This window comes from Scardinius erythrophthalmus (assembly GCF_964197995.2).
Source record: "Scardinius erythrophthalmus genome assembly, chromosome: 9".
Lineage (NCBI taxonomy): Eukaryota > Metazoa > Chordata > Actinopteri > Cypriniformes > Leuciscidae > Scardinius > Scardinius erythrophthalmus.
This window is the reverse complement of record NC_138229.1, coordinates 36,193,618-36,215,807: the sequence shown is the minus strand read 5'-3', so window position 1 is coordinate 36,215,807 and position 22,190 is coordinate 36,193,618. Positions and strand designations below refer to the sequence as shown.

Sequence of the window (22,190 nt, the reverse complement as noted above, 5' to 3'; positions counted from 1 at the left end):
GTGAAGGGGTCACATAATCTCACCATGGCCAATGATTCAGCTATGCCGAAAACCAAATAAAGAGGGGATTGGATCATCTTTATTCTTTTTCATGCAACCACACCCTCAAATGCAGAGCGTTAGCAACAAAAGAACGTTCTACTTTAAGACTGTAGTCTGCTTTGACCTCCAACTGGAGATGGCAACAGGGCTACTTTTTTTTACTCTGTCTGCCTCTTACTGGCACACTCGGGGTTCGTAAGCCATATACCAACATCAGCTGATTAATGCTGGAGGAAGGAGGAGGAGCCTTAGCTCTCCTGCCTTTACAAAACTCCCAGGGTGTGTGCCAGTGGCATTCACTCATACTAGCATGTTAAGATCTCTCCCGTCTCTAGGAGTCTCTTTATTATCCTTGTCACTCGCAAAATATATCAGCCCTGGGTTTATAACACCCACCCCCAAACTCATATATTTTCCTATATGTGTTAAGCACAAACGATCTAGCTAGTCCCTAAAAAGCCAGAATGCAAAAGCGAATATAATATGTTTTCGTAAATGATTCTGCTTCAAACAACCTACTGTGCCCCAACACCGTCCTCTGAGGGTTAGGGAAGGTAAGGTAGAAGGGAAATGGTGGAGGTGGGGGGAAGGTGATGAATTATATATTTACTTTTTTAATCCTTTTTAACCAGTCTTTTAGACTGTTGTCAATTTGTACCTCCCTCAAATCTTGGCTCCTTGTCTCGTCAACGTGCCACCTTTGTCCCTAGCCCCTGGATTTTTAACAGAAGGAGAGGGGACCTGGCCGAGTCAGGGATATATCGCCTCAATGCCTCCGACTGCACCTACGCCTCTCTGAAGTTTCCCACCACTGTTCAACGGCAGTGTTGAAAAGTCCAGAGGGTGATAACGTGGCATCAAGGAGAGAAGATTTCTCCCTCTCCTTGTTCCCCAACAGACTGAATCTGAGATGCCTCTATGAAAACACCATAGTCACCATAAAGCAGCCAATGGCAGCAGATGTCAGTTTAGTTGCCTGGAGAGACAAATCCGCAGTACGGCGCAGTTCAAGCGACAATCTCTGCCCATTATCCAGTTCCTTCAGGAGGTCAGCCTGCAACACTGCCTTTAGCAGTGTTTCCACTGTCGGGCCAAAAGTGAGCGTGCTAGTGCATGCCAGGGCTTCCTCTAGGCCAATGGCCAGTGGTTTTTGGCCCGCTGAATACCTTGGTCCAAAGCGGGCCAACTGGGACTTGGGGAGTGGTCATGAACAAAGGTGGTGTCAACACTGCTGTTCTTTTCCAATGTTATCATATCAGGCTACCAGCTAACCCTTAGCATTTAAGAAATTTAAAACAATTTTCAGCTCAAAACTCACTTTCAGACACCAGCAAGTGTTTGAAATAACTTCCGATTGTGAACCCATGGGGACTGTGGTCACCATATGAGGAAAAAATATACCTAAAATATGCCGGCGTCAGTATCTGCGAACGTAGTAATGGGTTATAACCGGACTTATATCCTCCATATGTTGAGTGATGATTGGCTAGATCTGTGGTTAATGAATGACGTGACTTTCCGGTGGAACTTGCGCTGGAGCTCCCATTTCTGGCATTAAACTCTAGATGGGGCAGGCTGATAAGTCTCTGACTCATTTGGTAGCGATCCCATTATCTACATGGCACAGCTGATTGGTTGCTATTGCATCAGCAATAAATGAGCGTTTAATTCATGTATGTTATATGTGCAGCAGCAGCAGCAGCATGTCTTACCTGCTCACAGCAATGTTTGTGAATGTATTGGCAGTAGTAAGTCTCGGTATTTGCTCTGCAGCAGCAGCAGCGTAGCACATCTTTTCCGCCAAGACCAAATACATTAACATTGCATATACATTACCATGCCAATCTCTATTACCAGAGATTTGTAATCTCCCGAGAGTTGTCATGATAGAAATTAGATATTAACTCATATACAACTCCTGTATTCTTCTCATGAGCTCCCTCTGTTGCTCTGGCTGAAAGGATAACATTATAGTGACATGGGAGAGATTGCTCAAACCTTGCCAGATCACATAATATCGTGGGGGGAAATTAGTAGAAATGCTCACACTTTCTAAAGAAATTTAACAAACATATGATATTTTATCAATATTTTTCTAAATGTGTAAGCCTTTGGACTTAAAAGAAGCAGTTGCGACTGAACAGGTTCTCTATTTATGTAAAATGGTACAGACCAGTTTTATTCAACATAATTGATGTGCACTCCTGACACAAATTAATAAATTACTGTCACTGGCTCAAGGTCCAAGGCTATTGGCCCAACCTGGCATGTTGTTAGCCCTGGCTCGCACTGGCCCGACAGAGGAAATGTGTGCAGGGATCCACCAGCCTGACCTGCTGATATGCTTGGCCATGGCCTGCCCTGAAGCGCTCATCCAACCTTAATCCTAATCTAGCTGTGGCACGGGCCATGACCTCTAATAATTTGTGTGTTGTGGCATCATTACAAGGAGATGGGAAAATCAAAGTAAATTTCACGCTTTTAGAGATTTCCTTATTTATTTTAATCAGAAAAAACATCTACTTTTAAATGGGTATCTAACCAGCTGATGCATCGTTTTCACAAACTATAGTTGTGAATGGGAACTATATTTAACTTTTGTATTTGTAAAGAAACAATCCACTATAGCTGGATGACTTTGCAAAAAAGGAGGGAAATTTTGCGAGAATGAGATTGATTACATTGGCCATAATACAGAAATATGTCAAGTTTGCAGCTGTATTAGAAACACCCAGGAAGCAGTATTAACAAGTTTTCTGTAATTCAATGCTAAGCCAGTATAACACATATATGAATGAGTATAGTGTAATGAATGCATGTAGTGTACAGAACTTTTTTTAATAACTGTGGAAATGTATCATCAGTGTCTGTGAAAAGGGTCCATTGGTCCTGAATACACAGGAGCTTCTCAACAGAAAGAACAGCACAAGAAAAGTGACTTGTTGCTTTTATAAAACAGATACTAACTAAGAAATATATTTAGGAGAAAAAAATGTTGTGAATCAGATAGATTGGATTTGTCCTTCCACTAGCAGGTACAAGGATAATAGTTGGGCTCTATGAGTGCTATGCAGTAACATCTGTACAGGGTAGTTGTTGCTAGATAACCACTGGAACACTAGGTTGACTGAATTAACAGCACAACCAACTGCTTTATTCATTAACAGTGACTCTTTTATGTCTTTTATTTGAAAGCTCCTCCCAGTGGCCTGTGGCAAATCCACCATGTGAGCCTGAACGTCTCCAAAAAGTTCCGTGTGGTGTTTGAGGGAATTAAAGGTAGTGGAAACACAGGCGGACTCTCACTAGACGACATCAACCTATCAGAGACGACTTGCCCTGAACATGTATGGATGATCAAGGACTTCAGAAGCATTCTGGAGAACACGCCAATGGACACTGCTATTTATAGCCCACGTTTCAGATCTAAGGATGGCTACACCTTCCAAATGGGCTTGTATCCCAATGGCACAGCTGGATACCCAGGCGAGCTGGGAGCTTATGCTCACTTAACGTCCGGGGACGATGCCGTGAATGACAGTCTGGTCTGGCCTGCTCGCTGGAAGCAGATGACCATGATGCTGATGGACCAGAACGCAGACATCCGCAAACGTATGTCCAACCAGAGGAGCGTAACAACAGACCCCACAATGAAAGTGGAAGGTGAGGTGTTGTTGATTTGGGTATATGATTCCCATCATGTCCTGCTAGATTTCTGAAATGTTTACATGCCAAATTTAGTTTCACTAACCACAGTGTCCCACCACAGTGTCATAATGAACTGACAATTGTATTTACACTCCCCATAATAACATAAAAGATCTCAAATATTGTGTTTGGCTCAGATGAACCAAAATCAAAAGTGCCTTGTGGCTTAGTGCCCTTATCAAATCAAAAGATTTAATCAAATGAAGTCAAGTCATCTATAGCGCTTTATACAATAGAAATTGTTTCAAAGCAGTTTCACAATTATAATTAAAAAAGCTAATGATACAAACTTAATTAAATATGAGAGAAGTTCAAATTCTACTGTAAAGCAGCTGTAGCAAGACAATAGTGAATTCAACTCAATAGTGTCAGTCAAATCAATAATATCACTGAATATTAAGTCTCACCAACTAAGCAAGCCAAAAACAACAGTGGCAAGGAACCCAAACTCCATCAGGTGACAGAAATTGAGAAAAAGAAATGGAGAAACAGGGTCAGTCAGGAGACTTGATCTGCTCTGGCCTAGATGAACATACGGTTCGTCACACAGGCATTAGGTGGGAAGGAAAATTTGTAGTCTGTCCGGCAGGTTGAAACATGCATGTACTGTAGAGTTGCCGTTTAGCCAGTAGCACGATGAGTTTAGATTCCAGCTGGTCCTGACATGAAACGTTCATAGCTGTCCATAGGAATCTGTGCAGAGGGCTCATCCAATTGACCTCTAGTTGAAATAAGTATATACAGTCATTTGAGAAAGAAAGTACATCTTTTTTGAATTCTATGGTTTTACATTCAGGACATAATAAAAAATCATCTGGTCCCTAGCAGGTCTTAAAATTAGGTAAATACAACCTCGGATGAATAACAACACATGACATATTACACTGTGTCATTATTTATTTAACAAAAAATAGGTCAAAATGGAGAACCATGTGTGAAAAACTAAGTACACCCTTACTGCTTCCATAGGAATTATGAGAGTAAGTAGCATTCAGACGCTGCTAATCAAATGCCGAATTGATTGATCGATCATCAACAAATGTGATCACCTCTATAAAAGCAGAGGTTTTGGAAGTTTGCAGGTCTGGAGCTCTCAGGTGTGTGTTAACACAATGCCATGGAAGAAAGACATCAGCAATAATCTTAGAGAAACAATTGTTGCTGCCCATCAAACTGGGAAGGGTTAAAAAGGCTATTTCCAAACAATTTGAAGTCCATCATTCTACAGTTAGGAAGATTAAGACAATTGCCAATCTTCCCAGGAGTGGACATCCCAGCAAATTCACCTAAAGATCAGACCATGCAATGCTCAAAGAAACTGCAAAAAGCCCAAGAGCTACACCTCATAATCTACAGGCTTCCATAAACATGTTAAATGTTAAAGTTCATGATAGTTCAATTAGAAAAAGACTCGACAAGTTTGGAAGGGTTGCCAGGAGAAATAATCTTCTCTCTGAAAAGAACATGGCAGTACGTCTTAGGTTTGCGAAGTTGCATCTGAACAAACCACAAGACCCCTGGAACAATGTTCTTTGGACAGACAAGATCAAAGTGGATATGTTTGGCCACAAAGCTTCACGTTTGGGAAAAAACAAACACAGCATATCAGCACGAACACCTCATAGCAACTGTCCATCATGCTGGTGGAGGTGTGATGATTTGAGCTTGTTTTGCAACCACAGGACCTGGGCAACTTGCACTCATTGAGTCGACCATGAACTCCTCTGTAGTATATAGCCTACCAAAATGTGAGGCCATCTGTCCGACAGCTAAAGCTTGGCCGAAATTGGGTCATGCAACAGGACAATGATTACAAGCACACCAGCAAATCTACAACAGAATGGCTGAAAAGAAAATAATCAAGTTGTTGCACTGGGCCATCCTTGCACTGGCCCAATCAGAGTCCAGGTCTCAACCCGATTGAAATGCTGTGGCGGGACCTTAACAGAGCTGTGCATAAACAGATGCCCACAAACCTCAATGAACTGAATCAACAGAGAAATGTGGGACAAATTCCTCAACAATGATGTGAGAGACTGATAAAGTCATACAGAAAATGATTACTTTTAGTTATTGCTGCTAAAGGTGGTTCTGCAGGCTATTGAATCATGTGGTGTATTTAGCTTTTCACACATGGCTTCTCCATTTTGGCTTTATTTTTGTCAAATAAATTGACACGGTGTAACATGTAATGTGTTTTTATTATGTGCTTTTACGTAAAACCATAAAATTTAAAGAGGGTGTACTTTATTTTTCACATGACTGAAGTCTGTTGCACTGCATGTTTTAAAGTAAAGTGTGCACTTTGCTCACGCGATCAGCTCATGATCCAGTGTTATCAGAGTGGCTAAGTTTACAGTGAACTCCATCTCTGCACGTGCTGTGAGTTTAACTTGCATTTGGGAAAGCAACGGGCACCAGTTACGCATTATTTTCACATTCGCATTATATCCAACATTTTTCTAGACAGATGATTACAGCATTTTACTAAGAAAAAGTTGTTTTATTTATATAGCTCCTTTCCGTAGCTCAAGGTTGCTTTACATTTTGTGGTAAAATAAAAGCTTGAAGGTTAAACTCTAGCAAGTAAAGAAAAAAATAACAGTATTGTAATTTTACTGCTGTAATGTAAAGAAAAAATATTAATATACTTATGATAAAATAATTCTTTCGTATTTACATTTATTTTACAGTGCTGTTGTATTAAAATAGTAACATATTAGTGTCTTAATATAAAATTATTATTATTATTATATAAAATTGTTTGGCTTCCTAAAACAGCAGTGTGAATATAATGTGGACTGAGACACTATACTGTATAACAACTAAAAAGACGTTTTAGTCCATTTTAAAATTCAACTACAAGTTAATTCAAAACATTTTACTCTGTTCAATTTGGTCACTGAAAAGGGGATGGATGTCTTAATTTGGAGCTCTCTTGATCCCAAGGTGTAGATTATCAGATTGATGCATTTATATCTGACCGAATCCTTTGGAGAAACCCAGAATCATCACTGTTTTGTTCAAATTTCCTCTTTAGGGACTGAAGATTTCTTCTGGGATGATCCACGTAAAGTTGGGATGAAAGTAACAGAAGACGACGGGACAGAGTACTTCCGTGGTCCAGGTGCCGGGACCCCTGTTTACCTCACCCAGGCCAGAGCCCTGAGCCGAGACTTCATCAAGGGCGGAGATGCCATCTTCCTTCTTACACTGGAAGGTGAGCACTGAGAAACACAGGGCCATTTCACAACTCAGTGGGACTTATTTCTCATTAGCTGATAATGTATTCAAAAAGACTTTAAGTGCACAAAGGAATAGAATGAAATCTCGTTTACTTACTCTCATTTCGATCTAAACCCACACTCTTAAAATAAAAGGTTCAATTGGGTTCTGTATAGACTCAGTCAATTTTAAAGAACACTTTACGCCAAAAAGGTTGCATATAAAGAGAAATGTTGTAAATTATTGCATATACTTTCATGTTTAAAGTTTTTTTTTGTTATAAATGTTTGTATGTTTACAAGCTTTTTAATACAAACAATGTAATCAAAATAAAATAAATAATCAAAACTAAATAATTCATTAAAACTAAATCCATAAAATTATCCCATAATGGGAACCTAATTGTCATGAAACTGCTATGACAGGGTTGAGGATCCAAATGCAGTCGTTTAATAAAAGGGAAATCCAGAATCGAAAATCCATACAGGCAAAAGGTCAAAAGCACAGGGTCAACAGTCCAAACAATGACAAAGTCCAAGGTACAGGCGAACAGAGAAATCCAAAACAACTGGAAAATAATTGAAAGCCAAGACACGGGCAAACAGAAATGCCGTACATAGAAATGATATAGAAAGACTAAACCAGTCTTTTAAACTCCTTGATTTCACTTTTTTTAGTTTAGTTAGTGTGAAATGTTGCTGTTTGAGCATAAACAACATCTGCAAAGTTACAACGCTCAAAGTTCAAAGCAAAGGGAGATATTTGCTTTTAAAGAAATCACTATTTAAGGACTACAACAAACGACTGGTTGGGCCTACACAACATTCTTCCCGGGTTAGTGACATCAACAACCCTACAATTTACATAAACAAAATACAAAATACCCCAAAATTCTCAACACCGGCAGAAAATGACTAATGTACCCTTGAGCAAGGCACTTAACCCCCAATCGCTCCCTGGGCGCCATAGCATAATGGCTGCCCACAGTGTGTGTGTTCACTACTCCTAATGTGTGTGCACTAACTTGGATGGGCTAATAGTTCACTTCAGAATGAAAATTCTGTCATCATTTACTCACCCTCAAGTTGTTCCATACCTGTATGAGTTTCTTTCTTCTGCTAAACAAAAAAGAAGATTTTTTTGTGAAGAATGTCGGTAATCAAAGTTGATGTACCCCACTGACTTCCATAGTATTTTTTTTCCTACTGTGGAAGTCAATGGGGTAAGACCTCAATGGAGGTCAACTGGATGCTATGTTACTTGTGTGCTTACATTTGTCCATCTGTTTGTGTTCTTGTAGATATCTCTCATTTGGTTGCTTCACAGCCCTTCCCTTCCACAACCATGACTCCAACAAACTCAACTCCTGGAACACCCGGTCCAACAAATCCAAACAACAACACGTCAACCAGCACAACTACTGCGACCTCCCCTACATCTGCCACCACCACCACCACTACACCTCACAACCCATGTGTGTCAGTGCAATGTGAAAATGATGGAGTGTGTGTGCTGAACAACGCAGGAGAGGCGATGTGCAGGTAATACATGAGAGGCCAGTTCACAGTTTTTTTTAACATTGATTAGTGTGTGGTACAGTTTTAAAGTGGAGCCATGACCAACCACTTTGGTTCTTGGAAGTATTCCATTGGGTTTTCCAAAAATTCTACACTAAAGAGTGTAAGCCATGAATGAAACCAACCAGCTCTCAAAACAAAACATGAAAAAAAGGTTTAAATAAATCAGACAAAAAGACACTAAAATAAAAAATGACAGTAGCTATTATAAAGTATAATATCGATATTTTTATGAAGTAGCCTATTTAATTATAAAGTATTTGATTGTCTGTATAAAAAAAAACTAAAAGATAAATGAGACACTAAACTACACAACCCATGAAGCGCTGCAAATTAAGTAAAATAACAATATAAAGCTATTATTTGAAATGTTATTATTAATTATTTTATTGATAGTATAAAGCAAGTATGTGATTGTAAGAATAAAACAATGTATTTGCAGTTGATTGCAAAATAGATCTCAGTGCTCAGATCTGTTGCAGTGATTCTGTTACCAATGCACAGTTTATATCGCTGCGTCTCAATTGATATACTTATACTATGGCCTAAAATTATGTACTGCTTTTAAGAAAAAGTACATTCTTTTGAGTGTGTAGCACAAGAGTAGGCAAGCTTTTGGACAAACTACTTTGTCATAATTTCATCTTAGTTATATCCTGTCGTCGTTTAAACTGCCCTGTCAATCATCTTGTCAAAGTTCAAATCCTCCACATTCAATTTAATTTCCTACCGTTTCGGAGAGAAATGTAGCAGCACGGTGATCTGCCAGTCATGGGTCTTGCATGCAGAGACTCTCCCCATGTGTTTGCAATTTGCATAATGATGCATTTTAAAGTTAATGACCAAAAGTATTTTTACAAAAGTCCACCAATCTGTTGCAGATGAAATATAATGTGAATAGCATTGAATACATAACTTTTCGTCAGGTAAGATCAGTGGTTCCCAATCCTGGTCCTGGGGACCCACAGCTCTGCACATTTTATATGTCTCCTTTATCTGACACACCCAGTTCAGTTCATAGAGCTCTTTCCTAACGAGATGATGATCTGAATCAGGTGTGTTAAATGAGGGAGACATACAAACTGTGCAGAGCTGTGGGTCCCCAGGACCAGGATTGGGAACCACTGGGTTAGATACTGATTATTAATCACTCAAACCCCTTTATCTAAACCTTTCTACTCAATCATCGGACACATCCATCATGTTTGTATTTTTTTAATACATTTTTGTGTTTGTAGTTCTAATTGAATTTCTAATCGCGTTTCTAGTAATCCTGAAGACCTCGATTAGCTGGTTCAGGTGTGTAGCATTGGAGCTGAACTCTGCTGGACAGTGGCCCTCAAGGAAGTGTGTTTAACACTCCTGCATCCGAAACATCCGGGGGGTGGGGGGTGTTGGTTGGGGGGGTTCCAGGGGAATGCGTTGTTGCTAATACAATGCTATATTAGATATGTACAAAAACAATTGTAGAAAAAGTAACATTACAACATCCAGAAATCAATTTCATTTGTACATTTTGTTTAATGTATTGACATTTCATGTTTAACGTGAGTTTCATTCTTACATTTACTATATCACAACATATCATTAGTCCCGAGATTCTTTACATTAGTGAATGAATATATAGACACGCTATCAGTATTTGTATTCACTAATGTCTGGTGGTGGAACTTCTGGTAGACGTTTCAGAGCGTTTTTCCTCATTAAGATCAAAGATGTTCAACAAGATATGATTGTATATTGAAAGCAGTCATGTCCATGTTGTGTGCATTTTGTTTTGTGATTTCACCGGAAAGAATAGTACGGTGGCCCAGTAGTGCACAACACAACGAAATTTAAAAAGCATACATAAGTTCACAACACGACATTAATCCACAACACAACGTAAAATGTACAACACAACGAAATATCGGGCTCTCGGAGCACGATGGAAGTTAGTATTCCTTGCCACTGTTCTATGGAGTCAGCAGTCTAAAAAATATATCAACACCACGATTAGTTTTAACAGTATGTAGCTAACAATTGTATATCGACATTTATTAATTCAAAATCACCTACATGCACTGTAGCTGTATATTTATACTCTAGAATGCTTTGACGCGTTACCACGTTAATGTCGTTGTGTTGTGAACTTATGTATGCTTTTTAAATTTTGTTGTGCTGTGAACTTGTGTATGCTTTTTAAATTTCGTTGTGTTGTGAACTTATGTTGGCTTTTTTAATTTTGGTGTGTCGTGCACTACTGGGCCACCGTAGTATAGAGTCTCCACAGCGGCATTAGGCGATAGATTGACGCACTCATCTGTGTGAAGCCTGCGCACGAGCCACAAGAGAACATTCGTCCACTGATAACATTGGCAACAAACACTCAGCATGATTTCAAAAACAACACAATTCATCGCCGGATCACCTCTTATTTAACACAAATGAACGTCAACTCGACATGTTTCATTTGCATTAGATGTTTAAAAAAATAGTGGGGATAATATTGACCCTGGCAAAAAGTGCTTGGCAAAATAATGTTGTCATTATCATGTGACCTACCAGCGTCAGTTACGTCGCTTCACTGCCGTTCATTAATCCTCTCCTGTGGCCTCATGGGATAGTAAAGTGTTCATCGTAAGCACACTTCAGAATCTTGTTGGAAGTAGTGGGTGATCCGGGTACTTTTTGCCTTCTCTTTTATGAGTATTATGAATTCAGACATACTTATTTTGTCACATACTGTTTTTTGCCTACTATATAGCAGGGAAGTATGCGATTTCGGACGCAGCCCAGGATCTCATACGTGTGTTTCCAATAAGGGAGACATATAAAATGTGCAGTGGAGTCAGTCTCCAGGACTGGTTTGGAAAGCTGGACTAGGCTATACCTCAGACTATACTAAAAATACATGAATGCTTTCAATACTCATTTCCCACAGAATAGACACACAATACCAGCTGCACTTTTTCATCTCTCCAACAGCGAGTTACACATAAATCCGCCTCTCCTCACTCACTCACTCATTTCATTTGCTCCGGATGGATATTGTTGGTGTTACAGCGCTGGAATTTCAGTGTGGGATTGCGCGTATTGTGCATTAATTGACTCATTCCTGCACCCAAAGTGTGAGAACATAAAGCTGCCTCTCAGTACTAAATTTAATTATTTTTCACTGCTTATTGCGCTTAAACAGTCAAATACACACATTGGACATGGCGAGTATTCAAATAAACACATTCAATTGTGTTTTAAGGCTAAGAAATTGCATGTGTAACAGTATAATGAATCCATGAGTCAGGTCTTAAAGTGACAGTAGCCTAATAAACCTGTTGCCAAATTATGAGATAATAAAAATATCTATATGACAGTTTACCCCCCATGGTATTAATGTCACAATTGGCTAGCAACTATGGAAAACCACTAGCCACAGTGGCTGGTGAGCAAAAAAGTTAATGTCAAGCCCAGTTTGACAACATGAACTCTAAAGAATCTGTGCATCACAACATCATCCATGTACCAGAAGCATGTGCACACTTTGGTCAGAGCGGAATAGATGCAATTAAATATTTACATGCTTATTGTGTTTTTTTGCAATTAAAATCAGCATACGCCACATATTTACGATTATGAGTTCAATCACATCAATTTGATCAAAGTATTGGGTTTACATGAGGTAGTTTAAATGCAAGTTTAAGTGCAAGTTTAAATGCAATATTGCCTAAATCTCATTATAATCGCATTATGACCTGGATAATTGAAAAAGGGATGAGTGTTTATGTCATGATTAGTTTAGTCTTAAGTTACAGAAGATGTTTTTGTTGTCACGAGCAGCTTGTGTGTGTTGTGTCTCCCTGCAGGTGCGCGGTGGGTAACGACTGGTGGCATTACGGCGACAGATGCCAGTTTAAGAGCTCTGCCCAAAACAACATCATCACCGCAGTACTGGCGTCTGTCGTGGTGTTTGCCGTCATGCTGATCGTGACGGTAGTCAGCGTGGTCTGTGTGAAGAAGCACCAGAGAAAAGCACGGCTAAATGGAGAGGGAATCACCATTAAAAACATGCACTCGTTCAAAGCATGAGGATCTGATGTTTTCTCTAAAGGCCCATTCACACCAACACAGAAGACTATACAGATAACTGTGACCATAACCGCATTAGCGGACGACGTCGGCGTACGCTGCAGTTTTGTCACCTTCCGCTTTAAATGCTCAAGCTCTCTAAATCACGAAGGATTCTGAATGGCTGTCAATGTTTTTATCGTTCATCAGCAGGAAAATGCTGTTATAGTTGTGGTGTGGACTCTGATCCTTAAAGTGATTTTTAAGTCGAGTTAATTAAGTCAAGATTTTTAATAGCGCTTTTTTACAATTTACAAAGATTTTTTCAATGCAGCTTTACAGAGATAACATGAGAACGATGCATTTCGGCTGTTCAGATAAAGTTAGTTCAGTGTTGATTCAGTTCCACTGTAAAGATCATTAATTATTAAATTAGTTTATTTCATCTATAAAGCACTTCTACAAAAAAGATGTCATCGTCCAGCTCAGTTCAGCTCTCATACAACAATGTCAGTGCAGTCAGATCAATAAAATCGTTGAATATTAAGTTTCCCCAACTAAGCAAGCCAGAGGCGACAGTGGCAAGGAACCAAAACTCCATCAGTGACAGAATGGAGGAAAAAACCTTGGGAGAAACTAGACTGTCGCTCAGTTCTCCTCTGGCCAACGAACAAACAGTGTATGATTATGATTCAGGCTGCTTTTAGAACTACATCATTATCAGTATAGTTATCGTCCTTGGTGTGAACGGGCCTTAATGTGTGTCTTACACAATAATGCTATGAGAATGATTCATGAAAAATGCTTTTATAATTGATTAGTTGATGTAATTAATAGGACAAGACGTGGTTTGTTCATTGGCCCCAAAAAGCATCTGTTCACTGTCTGAATGTCATAACATGCATGAACACACTTATAATAAAACCTCTGATAAAGAACCACGGTAAGTCACTATTGGAAACACATTTCGAAATCCAAGAAACCTGGTTGATTGACAATAAGACCGTATTAATTCTTCCTGTCAGAGTTTTTCTTTGAGGTTTAATTGTGGTTTTCCAAATAAAAGAGAACAACTAAAGTTGAAGATGTTTCACATCTGTTCCATTGAGAGAAGTTTTGGTTACACTTTATTTTAAGTTGATACATTGTACTTACTCAAATAAGTACTGAGCAATATTAATTAACTCCATGTACTTACTAAAGAGTTACGGTTAGGGTTTGGTTTAGGTTTAGTTACTTGTAATTATGCACAATTTACTGTTAGTAACGTGTAACGACGCCACCTTAAAATAAAGTCATCATCATCATCTCTCAGAAAGAGACACGAATCATCAGCTAGTTGATTAATTGAAAGTGTTACAATCCATCATCCATGTTCAACCTAAGAATGTCTTATTCATATTGGCTAAAAATAATAATAAAAAATAAATAAATAAAAAACAGATTTTGCTACTTTTTCACTGAAATGAGCTAAACTTGGTCCATTTGTGTTTGATCACATGAATCATTTTTGTTAAAAATTGGGCAGTGGATTTCAGCATGCTTTGAGTAGAGCGGAATTAAAAATAAATGTTAAATTATGTTATAAATGATTATTTTATGTGTTATTGAGTAAAGGGGAAAACCTGTTAGTTTTTAATGTACAATTATGTTTGCCATTTAAAAGAGTTTCTGTTATTTTGATGTTTTTGTGGTTACCAAAGAGTAGAGGGAAAACACATCATATTATGCACCAAAAAATAAATTATAATTTGTTACAGCCAAATGTATTAGTTCTCAAATTATATTGGTTCAAACCTAAAAGGTGCATTAAGCAACTTTTCATGTTAAAAATACCCGTTTTCTAACCCATACATGCTTAAACAATTGCCTGATGGGCTGAATGAGCCCTTCTCTGATCACTGAGATTGTCTCTAATCCTGTAAAGTAAAATAAATAAGAGGGATTCGGGCCGGAATTTTAGACTGGGCGTGACGTCATGCGCGTTCACGGCACGCATAGCTATATCTGGCAGGTTTGTGTATTCGCCGGCATTCTCCATAGAAAATGGATTGTAAGAGACCTGCTTGTAGTTCATTTCAAACACCAACGCAAACTCCACGTAAGATAAAAAAAAGAAAACTTTTGTCTAGTGAGCGTGCACATCTCTGGCTGCAGTTTCGCTTGCCGCCAGAGGTGGCATAGTTCTGCAAAAACTCAGAATCTTGCTTAATGCACCTTTAAATTGCTATGTAATATTAATAAAAAAAAATAAAAAATTAAAGACAAAGAATTACATTCATACAAAGTATAATCAAGAAAATAAACTGAAAAGTGTTTATTACATAATTTAACCATGCACATCAGTAACAAACAATGTTTCCACGTACCTTCAATGAATTAAGCTATTATTAAGTGACCAAATTCAGTGTATAATTCAATTAAGTACATAATTTAATATCAAGGAGATTGCACATTTTAGAGAATGACATTAATTGAAATCAATCAAGTTTAGAAGAAAAGAATAAGTAAATCAGACAACCTGCGTGTGTTTTTCCATTTTCTCGGTGTATTTTCTTTAGACATTAGCTAAAATGTTGGCCATTATTACTTTTTTGGGTTTTTATGAATTCATTTCACTATAAACAAAAGCTAAATATGAACCTTGATTTTTCACTTAAGATAGGCCTATGTCTGTTCTGCACATCAGCACTCTTGTGTCAAGCCTAAATACTAGTTAAACAAAACTGTATTTTGCTGTTGTTGTTTGTATATATTTTCTCTATGGGGAGTGTTGTTTGCTATTAGACAATCTGAACAAAAGCATTTTAAACAAGAATGGTTTCTGATTAGACCAATATAAAACTTTAGATGACACGGGCATTAACTTCATGCTTCAAAAACTTCAACATACCTCCAGAAACTCTTTTTAATGTCCAACGTATAAACATTAAACAAACACACAGATCTGGCCCACATCTGGTACATGTAGATTCCACTTGTTCCAGATGTTGGCCGGATCTAGGCCGACACTATGTTGCCGTCTGGGTAACTGTCCTTGTTACTCTATGTAGGGCACCAATTTGACCAGCGTCATTGATTGGATCAACAATTGTGAGTTGTTGAGGGAATATTCACACAAAAAAAAAATAAAATAAAAATCTAATGAAATTGCTGTGATCTCATTTAAGTTTAACATTTTTACTCATCAGTACAACTAACCTAGTAAATTCAATGGTGTATGAATGTGTCATAATTTTATTAATTTATACCAGGGGTCTTTTTTTTTAGGTGACAGAGACGTGTCAAACAGAGCTACATATTAACCACATAGCACTTCAATATAAATTGAAACCAACCATTTCATGATAGTTATATTATGTTAAGACAGTAGATTGGAACTATGCACGTTATTGTTGTTGTTGCACATGCATCATTGTCTGTGTATTACTTTTTATTATTACAATTGAGATTTAGGCATCATAACAAGCATGCGTTACAATAAAAATCACAATTCATTAGTCATTCACAGTTGTTATTTTAAAGGATTTGCAGATCCATACATTTTGATTTTACTAGTGTAGTCAGATGGACAATTAAACATTTACTTGAACTTTGGATTCAAGTTTATAAAAAAAATAATAATAGCATTTTAATTTTACTGTCAGATGGACAATTAAAAATTTAATGGAATATCAAAAATATATTGATACAAATATTTTTCTATTAGTCTGCATTTAGTACACTGTCAACTGCAATTTCGAGCGCGTATCCCGCATTTATATGTAGATGTCAGCGTGTAATTGACCGATGTTACTCTTAGCAGCATGAAAAACAAAACTTAAATTCAATGGATTATAGAGGCTATAGCTTCGAAAGCGTGCAAAGAGCACTCCCTTCACAATCACTAGAAAGCTGTCACTCATCTCAGTTCGCGATCTCACAAAGTTCCATTAAAATCAATGAAGTTGTCTACACTGCAAAATGTATCTCTTTTTTGCAAATCATGTCTGTGTTTGCTATTGAGGATTCGCGAGTGTGCAGAACTTTGGCGAAAACTTTGGCGTTTTGAGCGGTAAGTGGATTTTAACTTAAACACCTCTGATGGGCCATTGCGTCAAAGAGATCAACAAACATTGGTGGACCCCCTGCCATACCGGTGCAGACCCCCGGTTGAAGACCCTTGATTTAGACAAACAAATTATTTTTTTAACGTACTTACCTCTATATATTACAGTTTTTACAATCACCAGGACACATTTCTCAATAATTTTTCAAAACTCTTCACACAGTTCTCCTAACCAACTTTTAACTTGGCAGAGCAGTTCATTTCACATTCAAAATGCACTAAAACTACCAAAACACTTCATACACACGTGTCTCAAATCAACTCATTCTTCTATAACACTAGCAAAAGTTGTCACTCAAAAAACAATGACATAAAAACACTGACAACGGGTAGCATTACGCAATGTTTTCTTTCGTAAAACTTCTTTACAAAACAAGAATTGCACCTCTCTGCTGTTTAGAATTCACTGTAGTTTCTGTTACATGATGTTACGTTTACAGTAATTACAGTACATTTTTCCCCTTTTGTATAGATGGTAATGAAATTAAAAGATGTAGGTGTTCATCTACATCTAATTGTATTGATAGGATTCCATTTTATAGATTAGAAATATGGGTAACACTTTATAATAATGTTCAGTTGTAAGTCATTTATAAGTGATTAGTTAATGATGAACGAATCATTTACAAAACATTCATAAATGAGTAGCAAGTGACACTAACATTTTATGTATGTTTTGTAAATTGTGTTACAAGTCATTTACAATTGATTAGTTAATGATTGACTAATCATTCATAAATTATTAATTAGTGATATGTTCATTATATGTTTTGTAGATTCAGTTAGAAGTCATTTACAATTGATTAGTTAATGATTAACTAATCATTTACTAAACATGACTATGCGTTTCATAAATGTTTAATTAATTATGTTACTTTTTTTTTGCATGTTTTGCTCACATCAGGTGCGAAGTGGTTAAAGACTCCATGTGTTTCAGAGAAGACAGCTGTCTATACCCTCACCAGTCAGCACTTACACTACAGTGTTCAACACCTGTTATAGATGTGTAAACGCATGAATAAATCATTTACAAGTGATGAAAATGATTTACAACACTTTCTGCATCCCCTAATCTAAAGTGTAAACTATTCATCACTTGTAAATGTCTTACACTTCATTTGTAGATTACCACTTCAAGAATCAAAAAGGCATAAGATCAACGAATCGAATCTATGAATGTATATGTAACACATTTACAAGTGATGAATAGTTTACACTTTAGATTAGGGGATCCAGAAAGAGTTATAAATCATTTACAACACTTTCTGCATCCCCTAATCTAAAGTGTAAACTATTCATCACTTGTAAATGTGTTACATATACCTACAAATGATCTGTATGTGTATTCAAGGCATTTACAACACTTTTTGCACCCTCTAATTGCTACATATATACAAAAAAACAAACATTTATTAAACATTTATGAAACGCATATTCATGTTTTGTATATGACTAGTTAATCATTAACTAATCAATTGTAAATTACTTATAACTGAATCTACAAAACATACACCCAATAATTAACATATCACTTATTAATCATTTATGAACGCATAGTCATGTTAGTCAAATGTTGTAGTTGTGTCGAAGTAGAAACAGAATGAATGTAATTTGAAAGATGTAGTCACTGACTGCATTTTGTGCCAAAGCAATGGAAAATAATCCACAGTTTGGCTCACAAAGACTGCTGTTGTGCTCACTGTGTGAAGAGTTTTGAAAAAGTGAGCTAAATATTGAGAAACTGGTCCTAGCGATGGTAAAAAAACTGTAAACTGGGATACATGGAAAAATATATGAATATAATATAAGAATATATTATGTCAAACACTCATATCAGAAAGCACCACAAGAAAAGCTACTGTAGAGTCATAAATTTAAGATTTATTGTAACAAAACCAGGAACTGTTTGTGTGGTTGGTTTGAGCATAATTTCTTACAGATAAATTGGATTGCATTACAGGACTTGACACAGTCATGCTGGTGTAAAGAGGCGGATGAGTGTGTGTTTATGTGTGTGTGTGTGTGTGTGTGTGTGTGTGTGTGTGTGTGTGTATGGCTCATTGATCAGCAAGTGACGACAGCACTGGGCAGAATGCACAGTTCATTTACAACTGGTGCGTGTGTGTATATGTTTCTGATACATATACATATATTGGCATGTATGCATAAAGGGTCATCTTGTTCTAGACACACAGTTCCCTTAAAAAGCATTGGTATACAATATTTTTCTTATTTACAATCATTGGAAAGAGAAAAAGAAACAAACAAAAAAATCACCATTTCTCGCAGAGAAGATTAGTAAAAAGTGACGAAGTCACCATAAAAGAGTAAGCAACTCCTAGGAGTTAGTCTTTCAAATTTCCACTAAATTTCTAGTTTGTATACAGGCCTGAAGCCTTGATTTACTGAAGAGATACAGTATTACTTTAAGTGCCCTATCTACAACAGTTAAGTGTGGTATTACTAGTGTGTACCGTACAACACAATTTAATGTCAACGCAATCTTCTGTTTTAAAATCAACTTAAAGTCTGTTGTAGCTTCTCTCACATATGATAACTAATAAACAAAATGAAAATATCCAGAGACTTGATGTTGGTAATGACAAGTTAACATCGCAATAATAGTGTTGAATTATATAGGTATCGGTTTAAGGTAAATAAAAGTTAAAACAGTCAGTAATCAGTAGTGAACTGCTCTTAAAACTCTAGTGAATGGGTGAGGCACGGTAGAGCACACTCTTGTGTTCTCTTAAAGGGATTGGTTGAGATCCTGGTGGACTTCGTGGGAAGTGGCGTCATAATACGTTGCCTGTTTGGCCCAGTTTCATGACCTTTCAGAGCCGTTGTAGGTAGATTACTCACAGCTTCATATTGGTTGACTGCAGTGAAGCAGAATATACTCCACTTGAGTATTGAGTGAACATTCAGTCATCATCCACTCAGCCTCATGTCGTTCTAACTGATTTACTCAAAAGTGGCGGCATTGGTGCAAGAAATGCTGTCAGAGTATGTCAGTATTGGGCAGAAGACCAAGAACTGCGTAATAAAGCCAACGACATGAAGGTGAGTAGATGATGGCAGAATGCAACGACTCTTTCAGAGTGGTGTGTCGTAGTAGTCCGTAGGTCGCTCACTCTTGGCCGGCCTCTGTTGGTCCTGCTGATGTTGTTTCATGATCTCCTTCACCTCCTCCTCCAGCTCTGGAGGTATGATGAACTGGTCGTCGGGGTCGGGTTGAGCGGGGGCCGTGAAATAACCCCCAGATTTCTTGGAAGGAGCCTCGGCCACCTCAATCAAGTTGTGGCTCTGCTCCTGCGGCGCCACCGAGCCATTCCCCCTCCGCTTCCCCAAGGTCTTGCTCCAAGAATCAAAGTTCCCAATTTTGTCCGTCTCCAGCACAGGCTCCGGAAGCTTCTCTGGGGTTTCCGGTGTGCAAGGTGGAGGTGGCGGAGGTAACAAACAGTGGACGTCAGCCTCCACTTCCACTCGACTGCCGTTAGAGAAGACGCCAGCAATGGGCTCCTCGTCCTCGCTGTCCAGGCCGTTGTCCGAGAGTGCGCTGGAAAAGGTGGCGCTGGAAAGTTGCCTCTGGAAGGAGCCGCTGGCATTGGGAGCTAGGTGGAGCGAGCAGCAGGGCAGGCGTGGGTTCAGCTGTGGCACGTGGCTCTGCGGATGGAGGTGGATGTGCGAGTCCTGCAGGAGGAGAGGCGGCTCGTCCGAGGACGCGGTGGATCCCACTTCGGAGCTCATCTCGGAAGCGCTGACCTCGGAGCTGATCTCGCTGCAGGAGGACGGGGGCACCCCCGCAGAAGCGGCCGGGTACAGGCCCGGCCCAGGGCTCGGCGGGGGCTGTGGCGGCGCGTGGATGCTTTCGGACGCCGAGCAGCAGCAGCAACAGCAGTCCTCAGCCACGCTGAGCTGCACCACCACAGCGCTCAGGCTGTCCGTGCAGCCGTACGACTGCGCCAGAGTGCACAGCTTCTTGGCAGCCGCCAAAGCGTCGGGGACCTTCCGAACGGCCTCCACCGCCTCGCTGGGGTCCATGACGTCGAAGAGACCTCTGCTGCCCAGGATAAAGAACTCATCTCTGGGGGTCAGCGGGAGCGTGTTGACGTACGGCCGAGGCAAGACTGCCGGGTAGAGGAATGAATAGCCCATGATGCGGGTGGAGTCTGTTACGCCGTTCACTTTGTTGTCCTGTTTAAGAAGAGGAATTCGCCGTAGCGGCGCACTTTGGTGAGTGAACATAGCTCTTTGTTAATTGTTATAGTAAAACGATGTTCAAAGACTGTGTTTGTGTGAGTTAAAAGGAATGGTTCACCCCAACAGTCAGCCTCAAAGCTGTATTGTATTTACTTTCTTCTGTTTGACGAATTGTTTCGCTGTTTTATGGGATTCAGCAGTTTCAAGCCCCAAGAAGCATATGCTATAAAAGTAGGGTAAAAAGGTTTAATCCAGGTCATCTGAAGGTATATGATCACTCTGCATGATAAACAGAGCAAATTTTAAGTTGTTGTTCAGTATCATTCACTTGTTTCAAGACGTGAATAATTAAATTTTAATTTCACTGTTACAAATTGATTGCTGCTTCAGGGGAGTTGTGCAGATTTATTTTACCTTATCATTATGTCCCTTTGGAGCTTGAAACTGCTGGACTATTATTGTACATACAAAAACAGCTGAAAGATTTTTCAAATATCTTCTTTTGTGTTTCACAAGAAGGAAAAAAATGACACGAGTAAGGGCATGAAGAATGATGACAAAAATTTAGTTACTCGGTGAACCATCCATTTAACTTCTATAAAAGCAACAGATAAGCAGAATCCACCTTAGAGTCAACATGAAATGGCATTTCACTTCCTTAATGTGCCTCACTTCAAAAGACAGGCTTTTAGTTTCTCACAGTGAGTTGGTGTGCTGATGTAAAATGGGCATTTCATATCAGAATGGAGTCAGAGCTGAATGTGAGCAGCCACGTACCCCCCTATGCTAACGCTATTTTCAGATCTATCCTTATTAACCAGCATTCAATAACCGCAGTAACAATTGGCGAGATTTTACAGGCAACAGCCTCAAACTAGCAGTGTGCGATATTGACAAATTATATCTCAATACTTTTTATATTTAATAAGACACTACAGTGCTGTTACCAATCTAATTAAATCAGTATCAGCAAAATCCATTTTTGCACTGTAGAAGTGGCACAGAAGCTGCATGTAAAGCAGCATTTATTTACACTGCAATTACATCATAAATAATGCTATGAGATTAATTTATTAAATGAAACTAAAAGACCAGTCGGTGGCAGCAAGTCATGTCTTAACTTAGTGAGTCGCTGAGTCATTCATTCAAACGATTCCTTCAAAACGGCCGATTTATTCAGGAATTAAGCAAGTGTCGCATGTCCAATGTGCATGATATACAGTAGTCAGCATTTGAAGTGGATCAAAAAAGTTAATCAAAGTTGTCCCAAGACAAGAACGAGT

The 22,190-nt window shown here is 38.6% G+C and overlaps 2 protein-coding genes across 2 annotated transcripts in view; one reads left to right on the top strand and one right to left on the bottom strand.

Moving 5' to 3' along the window:
* The window catches only part of mep1bb (meprin A subunit beta b), a gene marked incomplete at its 5' end in the record, with an annotated part of 29,173 nt that extends 16,535 nt beyond the window's left edge, over positions 1 to 12,638 (top strand). The window contains 4 exons of the mRNA XM_081373823.1: positions 3,238 to 3,705; positions 6,791 to 6,970; positions 8,276 to 8,516; positions 12,326 to 12,638. Coding sequence (XP_081229949.1) covers positions 3,238 to 3,705; positions 6,791 to 6,970; positions 8,276 to 8,516; positions 12,326 to 12,617 — 1,181 coding nt within the window. The 3' untranslated portion in view covers positions 12,618 to 12,638. The remainder of the gene's footprint in view (positions 1 to 3,237; positions 3,706 to 6,790; positions 6,971 to 8,275; positions 8,517 to 12,325) is intronic.
* A 5,926-nt stretch (positions 12,639 to 18,564) lies between these two features.
* Positions 18,565 to 22,190, bottom strand: part of phlpp1 (PH domain and leucine rich repeat protein phosphatase 1) — a 48,660-nt gene continuing 45,034 nt past the window's right edge. The window contains exon 17 of the mRNA XM_081373737.1: positions 18,565 to 20,901. Coding sequence (XP_081229863.1) covers positions 19,801 to 20,901 — 1,101 coding nt within the window. The 3' untranslated portion in view covers positions 18,565 to 19,800. The remainder of the gene's footprint in view (positions 20,902 to 22,190) is intronic.